Source organism: Melopsittacus undulatus, chromosome 5 (assembly GCF_012275295.1).
Source record: "Melopsittacus undulatus isolate bMelUnd1 chromosome 5, bMelUnd1.mat.Z, whole genome shotgun sequence".
In the NCBI taxonomy this organism is placed as follows: domain Eukaryota; kingdom Metazoa; phylum Chordata; class Aves; order Psittaciformes; family Psittaculidae; genus Melopsittacus; species Melopsittacus undulatus.
Genome location: NC_047531.1, coordinates 46,020,046 through 46,036,686, shown reverse-complemented (window position 1 = coordinate 46,036,686; position 16,641 = coordinate 46,020,046). Strand labels below are relative to the sequence as shown.

General features: G+C 45.1%; 1 protein-coding gene across 1 annotated transcript in view; it reads right to left on the bottom strand.

Moving 5' to 3' along the window:
- TMEM184B (transmembrane protein 184B) overlaps positions 1-16,641 on the bottom strand; it is a 30,469-nt gene that overhangs the window by 13,018 nt on the left and 810 nt on the right. The window contains exons 2-3 of the mRNA XM_034062973.1: positions 3,774-4,033; positions 1,170-1,335 (exon numbers count right to left, since the gene is read on the bottom strand). Of these exons, the coding sequence (XP_033918864.1) occupies positions 1,170-1,335; positions 3,774-3,974 (367 nt within the window). The 5' untranslated portion in view covers positions 3,975-4,033. The remainder of the gene's footprint in view (positions 1-1,169; positions 1,336-3,773; positions 4,034-16,641) is intronic.

Sequence of the window (16,641 nt, the reverse complement as noted above, 5' to 3'; positions counted from 1 at the left end):
GAACAACGGCTGCTTCCTGAGCAGATGCTTGGATGTTTGCAAACTCCCTGAGGCAGAGAGGGATACTCGCTGTTGCTAGGAGAGGAGTTTGGCAGAGCAGCAGCTTCCTGCTAGACCTGCACATGCACACAGACCAGGGAAAGAAAAAACACAGGGCCAAACAAAGATGTCTTCTGGATCACGTGTGTGCATTTGCCATCTGCTGCTGCATCTCAGAGCCCTGTCATGGATGTGAAGGAAGGCCTGCTGGTCCCTTCAGCTGATTAACTTGTTCACGTGGCTGGGGCACCTCTCTGCAATGCAGATCTCACCACAACAACTGCACCAATGAGACATGATTTAATGAGGGTAGGGTGATGAACTGTCCTCAAAAATACACTGCCAGAGTACAGTTTCTCCTCCTGGGTAGGCAGAGGCTTCTTTCTGGATGACGTCAGGAAGGAAATGTAGACAGCATTTATTGGAGAGTAATCGTTTCCCTTGCATACAATAGTTGTATTATCTGCTGCAGATAACCAAAACCAGAGCAATTGGTAACTCATCCTGAACATGGCACCCTCTCTCCTGAAGGACTCAAGAGCACCTTACACCTCACAAACCCCAGCATGTGGTGGCTGTGATACCCTGTATGAGCACACAAGCAGCCACAGGATGGGACCAGAAGAATACATTGCTAACAAACTGCACCAAGAAAACAGAAGATAGGAAGTGTCTGACTGCTGAATAAGTGCTGTTAGAAGAAGCTAACTGATAAATTGCTTTATAGCATGAAGAATCAGATTTTTGGCTTTATACCTTTCTGAAGAAAAGGAAAATCATAAACTTTGTCTCTACAGAACACTGGAGAGAAGGCTCAATGCATCTTATAATGCTCATAGGCTAGTGAGAAGATGAGGTTAGATGGGGATTTGAACAACCTGGTCTAGTGAAAGATGTCCCAGCCCATGGCAGGGGGGTTGCACTAAGATGATCTTTCAAGGTCCTTCCCAACCCAAAGCATCCTATGGTTCTGTGACTTTCAGGCACTGAGCAAGACGTGGTCATCTAGTGAGGCACACAGTAAAACTTTGTCTCAATAGGTGACAGTGATGCTTCTAAATGTTCCCAACCAGAAGCAAAATTCTCTCAGGGCAGAGACTTCCTGCCTCCCCCATTTTCTGTCTTTTTACCTTCATAGCAGTCCCGCACTGTGCCGAAGTAAACATAGTACTGGTCATTGGTGAAGAACAGGAGACTGAGCCATGAGTCAAAGGCGTAAATGGGCACAATGAAGAGGATCCGAACAATGTAGCGCTGTTCATTTGGGCAGCTGTAGCAGCGAAGGTGCATGTAGATCTGAGAGAAGGGAGAGGGGAGACCAGGATCAGCAGGATATGGAGTAGAGAGCAGAAAGTAAAACTGCAGAGTCAACTGGGCAAGGAAAAAGGAACTCAATAACTCACCTCTTGATGGCCTCAAAGTAGTAATATAAAATTAAAAACAAATCACTGTTATCATATTATATTAATACAGCATCCCTTAGTTTGCAAAGAGAAGAAAAGGAAGTGGAGGCATTTCTAATCTAGTTACTTATACAGAATTAATTTACGGTTATTATCATCAGCTTGCCCATATTTTTTTGTTTGTACCTTTTTTTTCCTCAGTTATCAGGCCTATATTCCTGCTAATCTGTTTGAAGTACCTAAAGATTGATACCACTGCAGGCTGGTTTTCCCTGAAGAGGGAAGCTGCATGCACTTAAGCGCATGCTCATTCTAAGCACTCTCACTCTCTTGGCAGCTTTGGATGCTTTCAAGACTTTCACCTGAAACAGCCTAAGAGAGCCCTTCCCAGCACTGCCAAGAGCTGATAAGCCACAACCCATCTTGGCTCCAAAAGTGCCATTCTGCACATTGGTGACAGCACAGCCACAAAGTGTCAGCCAACAAAGGAGCACCGAGCTCACTCAGCGTGCTCAACAGAACCATGCAGACACACCGCTTGTTCTGTCCCACAGTCTGCATACATGCCAATCCCTGTAAGTCACTGGCTGTGGGGAGCACACTGTCCCCACCCTACCACTGCTCACAGTTTGTTAGCCATCATTAAACCCACACCTAAGGTGCTTTCTCACAGACTACCCACCTCCTGGAAAAGGTATCGACCACAAGCATAACCTGAAGATGAGCATTACTCTGGCCTAGTAACGTGGCCAGAGTTGTGGGTACACTCTGTCTATCACAGAGTGAAGCAGAGTGCATGTTCTCCAGAGGCAAGGCCTCCGTATGCAACTGTCACCAAGCTGCTGCCCCAACTGCTGGACTTAACGACAGCCAGTGTATGACATACGTGCCTCATGACTGACTGACTTCGCTGCCTGAAGAAGCATAAGCATTTGCTTGAAGCTTCACCCTGCATCTGGGGGTGCTGTGAGGATTCTCCAGGGTCTAAAACAAAGCATACACTAATGATCTCACCTTTCCTTGGAAAGGGAGAGGGAGTTCTCTCTCCCTAGCTACTTGTTGCTCATCTCTCCTTGCTTCTTGGGCAGATTTGGTCAAAATCAACTGAAGGGCTCAAAATACATCTGTTTCCTCTCCCCAACCCGCGAGGAGCTCAAAAAAGTCTCGTTTCCTGAGGATAACAGGTTGAAAATAAACAGACCTTAGGGGTATTTTTTCCTTGTGACAATCCCAGTGACACATCTGACCCAGCACAAGGATAGCTGACACCGGAGTTCAGATGACTCCGAGCTTTGCCCTTGGGATGTCACAAGAGCCCTGTCATCCATGTGCCTATGAAAGCACAGGAATTGCTGCCTTGGAAGAGGACAACAGTGCGTTTCAATCAACAGTGTCTCTCTGGCACTGACCTGCATTGGTTTCTGCAGAGAAGGGCATTAATGCCTAACTGTGCAATGCTATACCACAGAGGAAAGATTTCTTCCTACCCTCAGCAGGTGGTCGATTTGACAGGAGGATACATGGTACTTGTAATTGGTACCCAAGCTGGTGAAACTGCAGGTGTCTTATTCATCAGTGACTAATTCATTTTTGAACTTCACTAGCCCCTGTATTCCATGAATAAGCTGTAGTTTTCTAGACTCTAGTCATCACTTTGGAATCTATGGACCAACAGGTACAAAACACAGGTTGATAAATAACAGGGTTCGCATTTCCCCACTGTGTTTTTCGGTTCACATGACGACTGCATAAAAGAGTGGTATGGAACAGGATACAGGGTTTGACTTGCTCTGGCTCCCAGGACACCTGCCCCAGAAAGAGGGGAGGGGAGAAAAGTTAAATGAAACATTTCCTGCTACTCCTTTCCACAGCAGAGTTCAGCCTGTGGAATCCACTGGCACAGGAGATCAAAGGAGGTATGTCAAACAACAGATGACCACAGTCATTTACCTAGCAGCTGACACAATAACAAAATGGCTAGATTCAGCTACCAGACCTGGGAAAGGATGGCTTGAGATAATGCGCCTTTCTGCAAACACTCAAAAGATGGCCAAATGTTTTACTAGTTTTAAAGAGTTTGCTTCCTCTCTATTTACACCATGGAGAGGAAGCAAACTGTCTGAACCTGGACAGAAAAAGGCCCATATAAAAGTTGCCACCTTGATCAGCACAGATAATATATTAGACCCAAAAGAAGAGGTCCTGGTACCACTCCAGAGACTGAAAACCGCCATCACACAGCTGCATGTGGGAGGGATATGCCATGGGATCATATGTGTTCTTCAATATGTGTGGGGAAAAGGATGAGAAGCATGAGTGACAGGCTTTTACCTGATGGCAGGTGATGAGCAAAGCTGTCCATACAAAGAAACCTGAGATAGCCTGAGCAGCAGTGGTCATGAGGAATACTGGCTGCTCCACAGCTGTGGGGCTGCCATCCTCCGGCATCCAGGAGAAGTTGGGAGCCACGGCTGGAGTGGTGGCAGTTGACCCCAATCTGGGGGCTGCAGTGACGTCAGTCATCACTATCATGGTGCTTTTTGGTGTGAGGTTCCAGTTGGGATTGCTAAAAGCCACCCACGAGCCAAGATCTGTCAAGGAAGAGAACCAAAAAGCAATTGAACACAGCTGAAAGGACTCAGGAGCTTCACAGTAACAGTACTTTGCATCTCTCACATGCCTTTCACCAGGCTGCTCACATGCTTTACAAACAGGACCTGGGTAAGTCTGCCAGTGCCACCCCTCGTGATACAACAAATCATGTGGTCCTCAGAAATCTCTCACAACACAGCTTCCCCAAGACCATAGAACACTGCCACCACCCTTCTGCAATAAGAATATTTAAGAAAGAGATGAATACAGCATTAACCTAAGATCAGAAGGAAATATCTAAATCATCCGTACTGGAAGATGACAGGCACACCTAACTTAGCAGCTCTACTTCCCACAGAAGCACTAGCTGTTCTGCTGTGTTCTAGTTTAGTTAGTCTGCCAGTCTTACAGCTTCATTTGGAAGGCAATAGCAGCAGCAGGCAATAAGAACAGGCACCACAAAGTGTTACTGTGCAGCAAGGAGGAAAGAAGAACCTCCTTATTCCTCCAGCAAGGAATCCCCACCTCTCCTACTGCCATTTTTAAACCCAACTTGGCCCAAAGCACCTTCATTGGAACGATAGGTACTGAAAGCTCTTCTCACTAGAAAAAAGAACATGAAAGGTGATGTTTTTACCAAACGCTGTACGGCATGGTAAACTTAGCCAGCCTGTCAGTAATTCTATTAACTTAGCATGGTTTTCTACATGAAATGAATTTAACCTGATTGGCCTTTAAAAGCCATCTGACCCATGAAAACACAGCCAGAACACAAAGATACACAAGATTTCAAAGTAACATGACCCTTGGTCATTTCCTGGATGAAAAGCTATTTTCTTTCAATTGAACAAATTCTTGAAGGCCTAAGATCTAAAGCAGCCATGCTTTTCAATTTGGTTGTAAGCAGGCTCTAATGTGACCTCTGGACTGGAGGAAGATAATCCATTTAAACCAAGATCACAAGCAGGCAGTCATTGGTTCTAGCCACTGGAAGAGCTGCTTCTGATTCAGTTCTAGTAAATACATGGCTATCAAGGGGAACAGTGCAATATTGCCTCCTTCTGATAACCTCCTAATAGTTTTTGGGATAGCCTTTCTGTAGAAGTGCAAGACGTAGCTCTTACACAGGGCTTTCAGATCTGCAGATGGAAAGGGTTTTAGAAAGGCCAACGATCCATCGCCACAGTTTACAGCTGCAATGGGGAAGGACATGTCTGTCATTTACTGACAGGTCTCATCAGAACATGGAAGAAAACATACATGCACAGATGAACTGCCACAGCCTCGCTTCACCTGAAGCCAAAGCACAAATCAGGGAACACACACCCAGTAAAAGCAGAGGGCCAGGAGCAAATAATTTCCACATGTGCACTACGGTGTGCAAATGGCCCCTCCAGCACATGCTCGTCCAGAGCATGTCCCAAGCCACACACTTGCACCAGCAGTGCACAGCATTCTGATTTTACTTAGGCCACGTTCCATCTCATTTCTGCTTTCTCCCACAGGGGAAAGAGAACAAATACAAATCCCCTGAATTACCCAGATTTGCTTAAGCAGATACTATCTTACTATAGAGGGAGCTGCACAACTGTTATGCTTTAATTTACAAAAAAAAATCAAACTTGGCTTTTCTTTGTTCTTTCCAGTCATTGTTTTTCCAAAATATCTCTGCTCACAGTTACAGCTTTCCATAACTGCACGTACTGAAGGGTAATTCAGTTACAGTCCTAATCAGTACAGGAAATGTAACTGTTAAGTTTTGAGTTTCAAAGCACAGGCACATACATTACATACTATATGTAAAAATTCGGAAAGCTCAAGGATGGATGGAGATGTTGCAAGGTAGCAAGGGTTTTACTGCTTTGAGAAGAACGAGATTTCTACCCAAGTCACTTCTGAAGAGGCTGAACACTCACAGTGTGGAGAGTGCTCCCACTGACCTCACAAAGGGCACATTTAAAATGAAATCAGAGCTGATGCACATGTGGTTAACCTAGCTCTAATCAGAGTCCAGCCAGCTGCAGTCCTGCATATCCCACTACACTTTGGGAGCTATGCAAGCCAGAAAGCTGCTATGCCCTTTCTAAAGCCCATAGCAGAGAGGATCACTGCTGCAGCCCACCAGTGGCAGGAGGGACCAGACCTGAAGCTCCATGGTCCAGCTAATCAAACCACACCAACAGCACAGACTCAAATGCAGGGTTGGTAACATCAGCAGAGCTGAAGATCTGAAATTGAATTCCTCTGCTTCTCTGCACTCATGTTAAAAGAGGCTGAAACAACAAGAAGTGATCAACAAGCATTCTGATGTGACAAGGGTTGTTTTCAGAAGCAAGGACACTTACAAGTGTAACCTTAACACTGCCCCCTTGTGATTAGACATCGACTGTCACCAATTCCATGACTATGCATCTTTCTTTGCCTGCTCACAGTCACTGAAACCAGTTACTCTTTCCAGCACTGTGCTCTGAAAGAAAATATACAACCTCTGTTAACCAGGGCTCCACTTCTCATACCGCAAACCCCAATCCACCACATCCATGAGCAGCCCCTACTCCTCAGGGCTGTCCCTGAGGACAAGTTTTTAATGGCTTGATACTTTTTACTGGTTGTAAGAATCAGCTTGCAGTTCATTTTCCTTGCTAGTGAAACATGAAGGAACACTGAACTCCCAAATCTGCAAAATAACATACACCTTCCAAATTATCCCTTCTAATCTCCTAAAGTCCCACACACCATTGCTACAGTGACAAGGATAGGCAGTGCTCAAAGCTATTATGAAATATTACTGAATGGAAGATGCTGAAGCTGTAAGAGCAATTCTGTAGTATATTTCAAAAACGGGCAATAGCGCAGATGCCTGGAGCCTTAACCAGGTGGGTGGATTTTGACCCATTCACCACCAGCAGCTCAGAGTTTGCTTGCTCCTCTTTTTCCTTTTCAAAAAGACCATCATAAAGGAAGACTATGGCAACTGTCGTATTAGGCCTTGTTTCCAAGATGCCTCCTCCCCACAGGACACAAGCCCAACACATCATTAGAACAGGCTTCCAGCAGAGGTGGTGCCTGGAAGCACGTCACAGTTAACATGCTGCCTTGACAAGCTACATACTGAGCATCCCAGTGTAAGCAGGTTCCTTCTTACCTGACACAGCAAATGTCTCTTGATGCTTGTTTCTTGGACACCTACCAGCATCACAATCCCTGTCAGTGTCAACACATACCTTCCTGCTTCCTCTCATGCCTGGGAAAATGGGTCCTTTCCAACAGCCACAAAGCTATTTCATATTCACCTCAATTTTCTCCATTTTCCCATTTTGCTACTCCAGCTGTGCAACAACCTGACAACAGTTACAGCTGTCAGCTCTTCTCTGTGTACTCCCCCCAGCTGCCTGTATTTCTCTGTTTCTTGCACATTTTAAGCTCCTCGGGACAACCATCTTTTTGTTCTCTGCCCGTACAGTTCCCAGCACTGCGAGGCACCAAACCATGAGGAAGGCACTTGACATTACCATATGGAAAATTAGGGGCATTTAGAAACCTGAATTATCAATGCAATACAAAACAATGTAATGCATAACAAATTCTGAAGAGTTCTTTACTCTTTTGCCATATCCTGTTTTCTCCACCCATCACTTTCACCTCCATCTCACTGCTTCCATTTCAAGGGACAGTAAAGTTACCTGCACGCTTAGTCTCCCTCTCTGGAGGGCTCGCCTAAATATATCAAATGAAAACATTTCAACATCACTCTTATCTCCAACTGAGGACCTTGTTGGCCCTGGAGGTAACCTGGGACCAGGAGAAAGGATAGCCAGGAAAAGCACCAAGCTGGAAACTGGAAACATGCGTACAGAAAAGCACATCTGGGTAAACACACAGGGCTTTCACATACAGGCTTAGGTGTATTTCAAGATGGCTAGAGGAACCCGGATCAGCTCGTACAATTCCTCTATGTGGGCTACATGAGCTTCAGGCAATGCTTAGGCCTGTGTGAGGTCTATACCAACGACCCCAAACCTGGAGGGCAGAGATGACACCTCCATCCCCAATGAGATGTTATGTGTTCTCACCCAGATGCCACTACAAGTTATGCATGTTAGATAAGATAAGACTCTGTACTGCTACATGGCAATAGCTTAAACTTACCTAACAGATTTTCTGAAAGCACTTTAGCAGTATTAGGGCCTGCTCTCAATGCAAGGAGAAAAGAAAATGAAGCCAAGTGTGTGCTGCTTCACAGAATTACTGACTAGTTTGGGTTGGAAGGGACCTTAAAGCTCATCCAGTTCCAACCCCCTGCCATGGGCAGGGACACCTTCCACTATTGCAGGTTGCTCCAAGCCCCATCCAACCTGGCCTTGAGCACTGCCAGGGATGGAGCAGCCACAGCTTCTCCGGGCAACCTGTGCCAGTGCCTCACCACCTTCTCAAGGAAGAACTTCTTCCTAACATCCAATCTAAATCTACCCTCCTTCAGTTTAAAGCCATTCCCCCTTGTCCTGACACTACCTCCCCTTGCAAAAAGTCCCCCTCCAGATTTCTTATAGGCCCCCTTTAGTTACTGGAAGGCTGTTATAAAGTCTCCCTGGAGTCTTCTTTCTTCCAGGCTGAACAAGCACAGCTCTCTCAGCCTGTCTCCATCGGAGATTTATATCAAGATAACTATCCTGATGAAAAACTAGAGACACAGAACACTGTTACTGAGATTCCTGACAAGGAAGGGGCTCCAGCCTGCATGGGGACCAGTTCTGGTAGAGACAACACACCTACGTAAAGCTAGCAGGGATATGTCCACAGAGCCTGCATCTACAGCAAACCAGCAGCACACTAAGTCTTGATCAGGAGCAGACTGCCATTCTTGTGTCTTCTGGAAACCAAGGTCTTCTGTCTTTAACATTAACATGGCAGCTTCTTCCACCAAAAATAAACTCGGCACAGTAAACAGATGGGACGTGGCACAAGTGAAAACAAAAAAAAACCTTCATTTTTGGCTTGCGTAAAGGCATGGAAAATGTAACCACAAAGGAGGAGCTATTTCTCCATAAGGACAAACAAACATAAATATGCAAACCCCATTTCTGATGCAACAAAAGCAGAACAAGAGGAGGGAAGAAATGTTCAAGCTTAGCCCTTCAGTTCTTCAGGGCACTTCTGAACACATATTCAACCCTAGAGTGCAGTACAGGAGGAGTGGGCTGACTGCTCTGAGCAAGACCTGACCCGTCATGCTGCTGGCAGCAGCGCACTCGCTTTGCCCTGGTGTCAGTAGGAAAAGAACCCCAAACGACGTGACTCTGATGCCGTTCTCTGCCATCTGCAAACACAATCTGTGTTTTTAAAATAGATCATCTCCTCTGAGGCTGAAAGTATTTCATTTCTAAACTGCTGAGAGAGCAAAGAATGATACACAAAGCTATCCCATGAAAGAGTCTTAACAGCTAAGCCTCCTTCTGCTGTATAAGACACGATCCAACAACACATGCATGACCTGGCTGCAAGGTTCTCCTGGAAAGCTACAAGGCAAGAAAAGTCCTTAAAACCTACTCCATACTTCCTGGAGTTTTAAATATCCACCACGCTGAACTTAGTTTCCATTAAGACACCACAAAACCATTTTCCACTCCCCTCTTTAATTCTTACTTCTCCAAGAGCTGTTCCATTAAATTTTCCTCTCTGGACACAAAATGACCAATGCAGAAGAACCATGCAGTGAATGATTTCAAGTTTAAATTTTCTACATCTATTAGGACACAAGTAAGAGCTTTACATTAGTGAAAGGAGGAGCTTTATGGTTTTTCAGAATGTCCCCTAGACTTACAAGGACTACAAAAACACAGGACAAAATGGTTCCAGATTTTAGACTATTTTAACTATAAGAATGCCTAGACTTGCCAACTGGGATCAGCTCTTTCCTTTGTGCTAGATATATACTGCAAATTTGTAATTGATTTAAGGTCTTTTCAACCCTCAAAGGGATGGCATCACCAGCTGATCTGACAGGAGGTGGGAAAAGAAGGAGGTAGAGACCCAGGGCAAAACAATATAACACTACACAGTAAGACAGTCACTGATGCAGCTCAAATCAGTAGTAGCAATAAAAGAAAATAAAAGGCTTTTAAATTTATTACTTATTAAATTGCTTTTGCTCCCTGGAGTGGCATCCAGTTTACTTAGCTATGAAATATAAAAAGGTCCCAACAGTGCATTTTTAAGCTCTCCAGCAGCACTCCCAAAACAATCAGTGAGTTAAGTATGTGACCTGGCATGCAAATTTTGCTAGTGTAACTCATTTCCATTTTATTATTTATGCTGGGCAAAGCATTCTTGATGTTATGTGGGTGAAAGTCACCCCATAGCACACATTTCATACATAGGCACATACACAAAACTCCAGACACACATGAGCAATACTGCACTCGGCTAGAAGATGGGCATTCGTCAAGATTTACCAGAACAGCAGTTGAATCTACAGTTACTGCATTTTGTACCAGCGTAATGCACTTCTCCCTCTGCACACCAAATTCAGATGCAAATGCAGGGTTGTTTCTCCAGAGGAGTGAGCAGGCTGAACACTGAAGAGGTTTTGCCCAGTCACGATTTCCAAAGCAGCTGTCAGAACAGGCAGTGAAATGAGAGAAGTATCACTGAGACATAAAACCAGCAGTGTCAGCATCATTGGAGCAGGAAGACCAGTAGCCTCAGAAGCAGAAGGCAGAGGAGTCAAGCACCCAGGAGGACCAAAGCACAGGGCATGGTACGCACCCACTAAGCCATTTTCAAGACATGATCTGATGCCTAGGTACACACACCTAAGAGCATACCATACACACAAACAATTTAACCTTCAACAAGGCCATGCAATTTCTTTTCTCGTTTTAAGGAAATTAAACTCTGAGACTACCAAAACAACCATCTCCACTTCCAGTTCACAGAGCCCCCACTCATTTTGCTAATGCACACAGTGATCCAAAGAGAGGGCAGCTTACCCTCCCCAGGCACCCATCTGAAAACTCCAAATCAACAATAAAACCTTTTTACCCTGAGCCATGCAATCTTTTTTCCAGAGCATTTTTCTGCTCTATTAATTTCTGTTGTCTCGCTGTACTCACACAGCCCTCCTCATCCTCCTCTTTTTTTTTTTTACTTTGTGGACTGACTCACATTGTGATAGGTCAACATCCAAAATCCAGTCCCTTTTCTGGAAGAGGACAGGAAAAAGACAGACAGGGGGAGAGAGAAGAGGAGGAAAAGGATGTTCCCCAACCTTCCAACTGCTCCTTTGAGAGGAGGATCAAGCACACTTGGGTTATGCGCTGTGTCCCTTTCCCATATTCCCAGCAGCCCCACTCCATACAAACCAGTCAAGTCCTCTGCTCCCAGGGGAGAAACACAGAAAGACTACAAAGACATTCTGCAACTGGCAGAGGGGAATGAGACTCAAGAAAAAGGATGTGTTGCAAACACTTGTGTCTGGCAGGACAGAGGAAGCTTAATTTCATTTTCCAAATTCTCAAGAACAAAGTCAAATCAAGACTTATTTCACTACCGTCTCATACATCCTTCCCCTCCTTCGAGTGGAAGCAACAGTTTTGAAGTTGCCACAGGGTATAGTTACTCAAGGAATAATCAGAAGTCAAACTCTACAGCAGGATCGAAAGCCACTGAACTTCCAGCAGTCACACATGAAGGGAGGTTTTTTTTTATATCGGAGCATACTCTCTGTTATATTCTGTGTGGAAAAGTATCTATCAGATCAGATCCAGACGTAAATTTAGCAAGTAAATGTGGTGGAAGAAGCCAGACATCATAAGCCTAGGGAGCTGTGCAGCAATGCATATGAGGAAGATAGCACATCTGACTTCCCCGGCAATCATTCTCTGATGTAAATATGTATCAGTGATGAGCACTGCAGAAATAAAAATGGTGATTCTCAACAAAGCACCCAAAGCACTCACTATGACGCCATTCGAAATTGCTAAAATAACATCTGATATGGACTTCTTTTGTTCGTGGGTTGTTGCTTTTCCTGGACTCACAGAGTCATAGCTTGAGTTGAAGGCACCTTAAAGCTCATCCAGTTCCAACCCCATGCCAAGGGACACTTTCCACTAGAGCAGGTTGCTCAAAGCCCCATCCAACCTGGCCTAGTACTGCTGGGAGAGGAGAGTTCCTCCCCACACAAAAAATGCCAAGCCCTAGATACATCAACATTACAGCTTTGCTAGTTAAAGAGTGAGCCCAAACACAGCACTTCCCTTACAGAAAAGCTCTCTGGAAGCTCACTGGCAGAGAGCAATGCCTGGGGGAGGAAACCATTCTCACACTTGCTGGCTAAAGCACAGCATCAGAGGGGAAAACAGTACCCAGCATGCTCTCCTGAAGGCTACTTACACCACAGCAGTGGCTGGAAGTTGCTCACCTTTTCCCGACTCAACACTGAAGCTGACCACAGACGTTTGCAGAGAAGTCACCAATACTGTCAGAAGCTGACAGATGCTAACAACTACTAACTCCCCATTGAGGCAATTCTGAATCTCCTCTCTCTTTCCCAGAAGTCAGCAACAGCAATGCCTTTTCTCTATACAGACAGGAGCACGCTAAGCATCCACATGAGAGGGGGTGTGCTTAAAAAAAAGATGAAACTTCAACCCAGTTTCTCCAGACACTGTGTCATTAAACTATTCAGGTGAATGAAGTTGCCTAAATGGGAATTTATATGAATAACTTCAAGCTGAAAACTCTGCTGTGAAATCAGTGCCATCATAAAGCCATTGGGACAGGGGAAAGAAAGCCTTCAAGTCAGGAGAGTTTGGAGGAGGAGAGAGATCACCCCAGCTCTCATGGGACAACCAGCTGCAAATAGCTACACACAGCACTAATCAACCTTTCCTGGCACAGCTGGCATGAAGGAGACAAGATGTGGTGGGCCATGAAAAGAAACTGACTCTCCTCTAATCTGCCTCCTCAGGTGACTGGCTTGGCCAGGTTCATTTTAAGTAACCTGGCCAGAGAGAGGCACAGCTACTTACACTCCTGCTGCCTGGGCTGTGCCTGTGCTGGAGACAGCCAGGCAACTGCAGGCTCTCAAGCAATTGGCTCAGCAGCATCCAGTATCATCCATGTCATGTTTCACAGCCTGCAAAAGGAACAATGGGCCAGCAAGGTCAGCTTTTAAGGTATGACTTCATCTCCTCTCCTTTTCATAAACCTCACCGCTGTGCTAGACAACATGTTGCAGTCATTTTCTTTGCTTAACCAGAGAGACCTTTTTTACCTTATTGCCACAGAATTGATCGGGGGCCAGATGTACAACATACCCAGGCAGAGAGCAATGTTTTTGGGTTACACACAAAAAACTGAGGCTGTGACACCATCTCTCTATGCTCTTGGTCACTCTCCATTATACAATATCCTGAAATAGCTGATCCTTTCAGTATCATCAGACTCCCAGGCACTGTGACTGTAAGATAATAATAGCAGTATTCCCATCCTTTAAATTCAGAGACATACTTGAGGGTGGGGAGGCAAATATCCACATACTTCATGGCTTAAAAGTTATTAAATGCTACAGGTAGAGCACATAAGTTATTTCCCTTTTCAGATTTCCTGTAAATTATGCCTCTTGAGGGCTACAAGACCTGGTCACACCCAGATACAGCACAGTTCCTGGGCAGCTTGCCTATACACTGCATTTTCCCTGGACACAGCTTGTTCATGTTGCCATCCCAGACATGGTACTTACCCCATCACAAACAAAAACCCCATGGAGGCTAGGCTGATTTTTAAAGACTAGAGAGAATCTGGCTATCAGCAAGTACTCCAGTCACCTGCCTCTTCCTAGAGGAGGAAGACTCTGAAGCAAGATTCCTGGAGGATGGCTGCAACTCACTGCTTCAGCTGGCATGATTTCACCTCCACAACCTTCCTGGGGAATTGCTGCTCTAACAACACATCCACTTGCTCTCTTCCACAGTAGTCCATAAGGGAGGAAAATTAAAAGGGGGGGTGGGGAGGGGAAGGGAAAGAAATAAAAAAAACCCACCAACACCAAAATAATTTTCAAAAGGGTGCTTCCAGTCCAAGTACTATCATGTTTTACAGTCATTTTAGCTAAGTGTTTTAATCCATCTTATCACTGTTTCAAACCGCTTTCAGAGCCCCGAGTGTTCTGATAGGGTGTAATGTCTTGGCAGGAAACCACCCTTCCACAAGAAAGCAAAGCCCATAGAGTTTGGGAAGAAGTGAGAACAGCACACAACACACACACCGCTTCAAGCCAACAGATGGGCAAGTCAGCACACAAAACTCAAACCCGACACTGTTGTCCACAACACCTCAATTTTCTAGGGCCTCGGCAAGCACAATCAATCACAAGTTCTAAAACAGAGACAAGCTTCTGCCCACAGCTCTGGATGCTCAATAACAGCAGCAGCTTTGTTATGCGGATAGTGAGCAGCAGTGTGCAGTAGGAAAGCTCTACTGTACAAAGGTTAAGTGCAGTTTCTCTGAGGCTGTACTATTCTCTTGATACTGCAGATAATCCAAGCTGTACATTCACCACAGCTTTATAACCTTGGGTTCTTCAATTTTAGCCTGAAAACCCCATGAAAACTAGTCATAGCACTGGCTCTTCGGAATCAACAAGTCAGGGAGCCCCCATCCCTGGAAGTGTCAAAGCCAGGTTGATGTGGCTCAGGCTGGACTAGCGGAAGGTGTCCCTGATCATAGCAGAGGGGTTGGAACTGGATGATCTTGAAGGTCCCTTCCAATCCAAGCCATTCTGTGATTCCATGATTTGCAACTTCCATATTTTACCTTTGATACTTTGAACAATGCAAGACTGGGCTCTTGAAGCAGCTAGGTCCAAATAACATCTGAAGAACTCACTGCTCCACCAGCCATAGCTGCAAGAGTTCATATACCCTTTGAGCTGCTGGAAAATGAAACAGGCACTTCTGCTAGGAGAAACAGGCAAGAGCTCATCTCCATCACTGCAAACATAAGCCAATTAAATACAGACCCAAAACATGAGGTGAAAGAAGGATGAAAGGTAAGTTCCATCACATGGAAATTAAAAGGTTGCTGTCTTCAGTCACATATGATTATTAGATGTTTTAGTTAACTCAGCAGTAGAACTGGGTAGAGAAAGGGACTGACATTAGGGGGCGGGGGGAAGGCGAAGTGTTTTAAAAGTTATTTTAATTATAAATCAAGAAAAAATCCAACCCACCCTTCCTTTATTCACGAGAACAGAACCTTAATCCCACAGCTGCAAATGCTCATCTCCCAGCCTGCTGCCAGCAAGCTGACAGAGAACAAGGCAGACTTCTAGCTGGATTCTGCTGCACCATTAGAAACCAGCCAGCTCAGAACGCTTTCATTACATCACACCACCTAATCACACTGAACTTTATTTTCTGACCAGCTTGTGCATGTCTAAGAACCTTCCCCTTCTAACTGCCACCTGTCCCAAGGAGACAGGCAAAGAGTAGTACAAAAGATGCCCGAGTGACTGGGAGGTATCCCTCCCCTTGCCCCACGTTTCCAAAACAACGCATTCAGCACTCTGAGCTGATTGTAGAGACCCAAGTAGAACATTTTACAGCAGTCACTCCTGCTCCAGATGCAGGGGGAGCCACCTGCTGCATACGTGCCACTTCAGGTTTACAGCACAACCATAAAAATGATTATATTCAGGACTTTTAAACTGCTCCACTAGACCAGAGCAGATTCAAAGTGCATTTCCTTGTGGACAATGGTGAAAAAATGAGCCTGAAGGAGGCCTTTCTGGAACGCCTTCACCATAAGAAAAGCTGTCCCTGAAGCCCTATTGTTTAGTACTTAGCCAACATCCTAAAAGCCTGCGAGCTTACTTTTTTTTTTTCCCCAAAGTAACACCCAAATACAAACCTTCCGTATTAGAAACATGAGTAACATGATCGTTTCTAGAGAAATCTCTGGTCCCTTTTAGGGAGGTTGCTAAGCTCTTTGACTCAAGGGTAACTTCCAGCAGCAGAAGTTCAAAGGAACAGCTAAGTCTTGTGTTGAAAAAAAACAAGGATTTATTAGCGGGATATGCTTTATTACATTTTCATCGATTGTTGTCTTTGTCTCGCAGGACAGGAAATAGGTTTTTCTATTCATCCTATTACTCTTCGCTCTAGTATTGATCAATGCCTTCTATTTCTTTCTTCAGCGGAGGTAAACAGTCTTCTCTCTGGGGAAGCCTGTCTAGGTCTTCAATAATTACTCCTGTTCAAGCTCCTTATGTGGCAAGAACAGTTGCAAACTTTCTGTAAGCAGGAACCATTTTCACTACTTCCTCTAGATCTCCCACTCCTCCTCCTCCTCTTGACAGCTTCGTGGTGTTTCAGGCAGCTTTCATAGCCTGAAACCACTCCAGTCCCTTTCCTGGATCACAATTCACCAGAACCCAGGCACACACATGTTCTTCCAAAGCCCTCCTTCCACTACATGCTGCAGTTGCCAAAACTGAATTAGTCCTCATGGAGCCACTGACATTTCAAGCCACCATGATCATCCAAACAAGACCCATCATAATTCAGCGCCGATACACAAGCACAGTAACAGCCTCCTCACACAC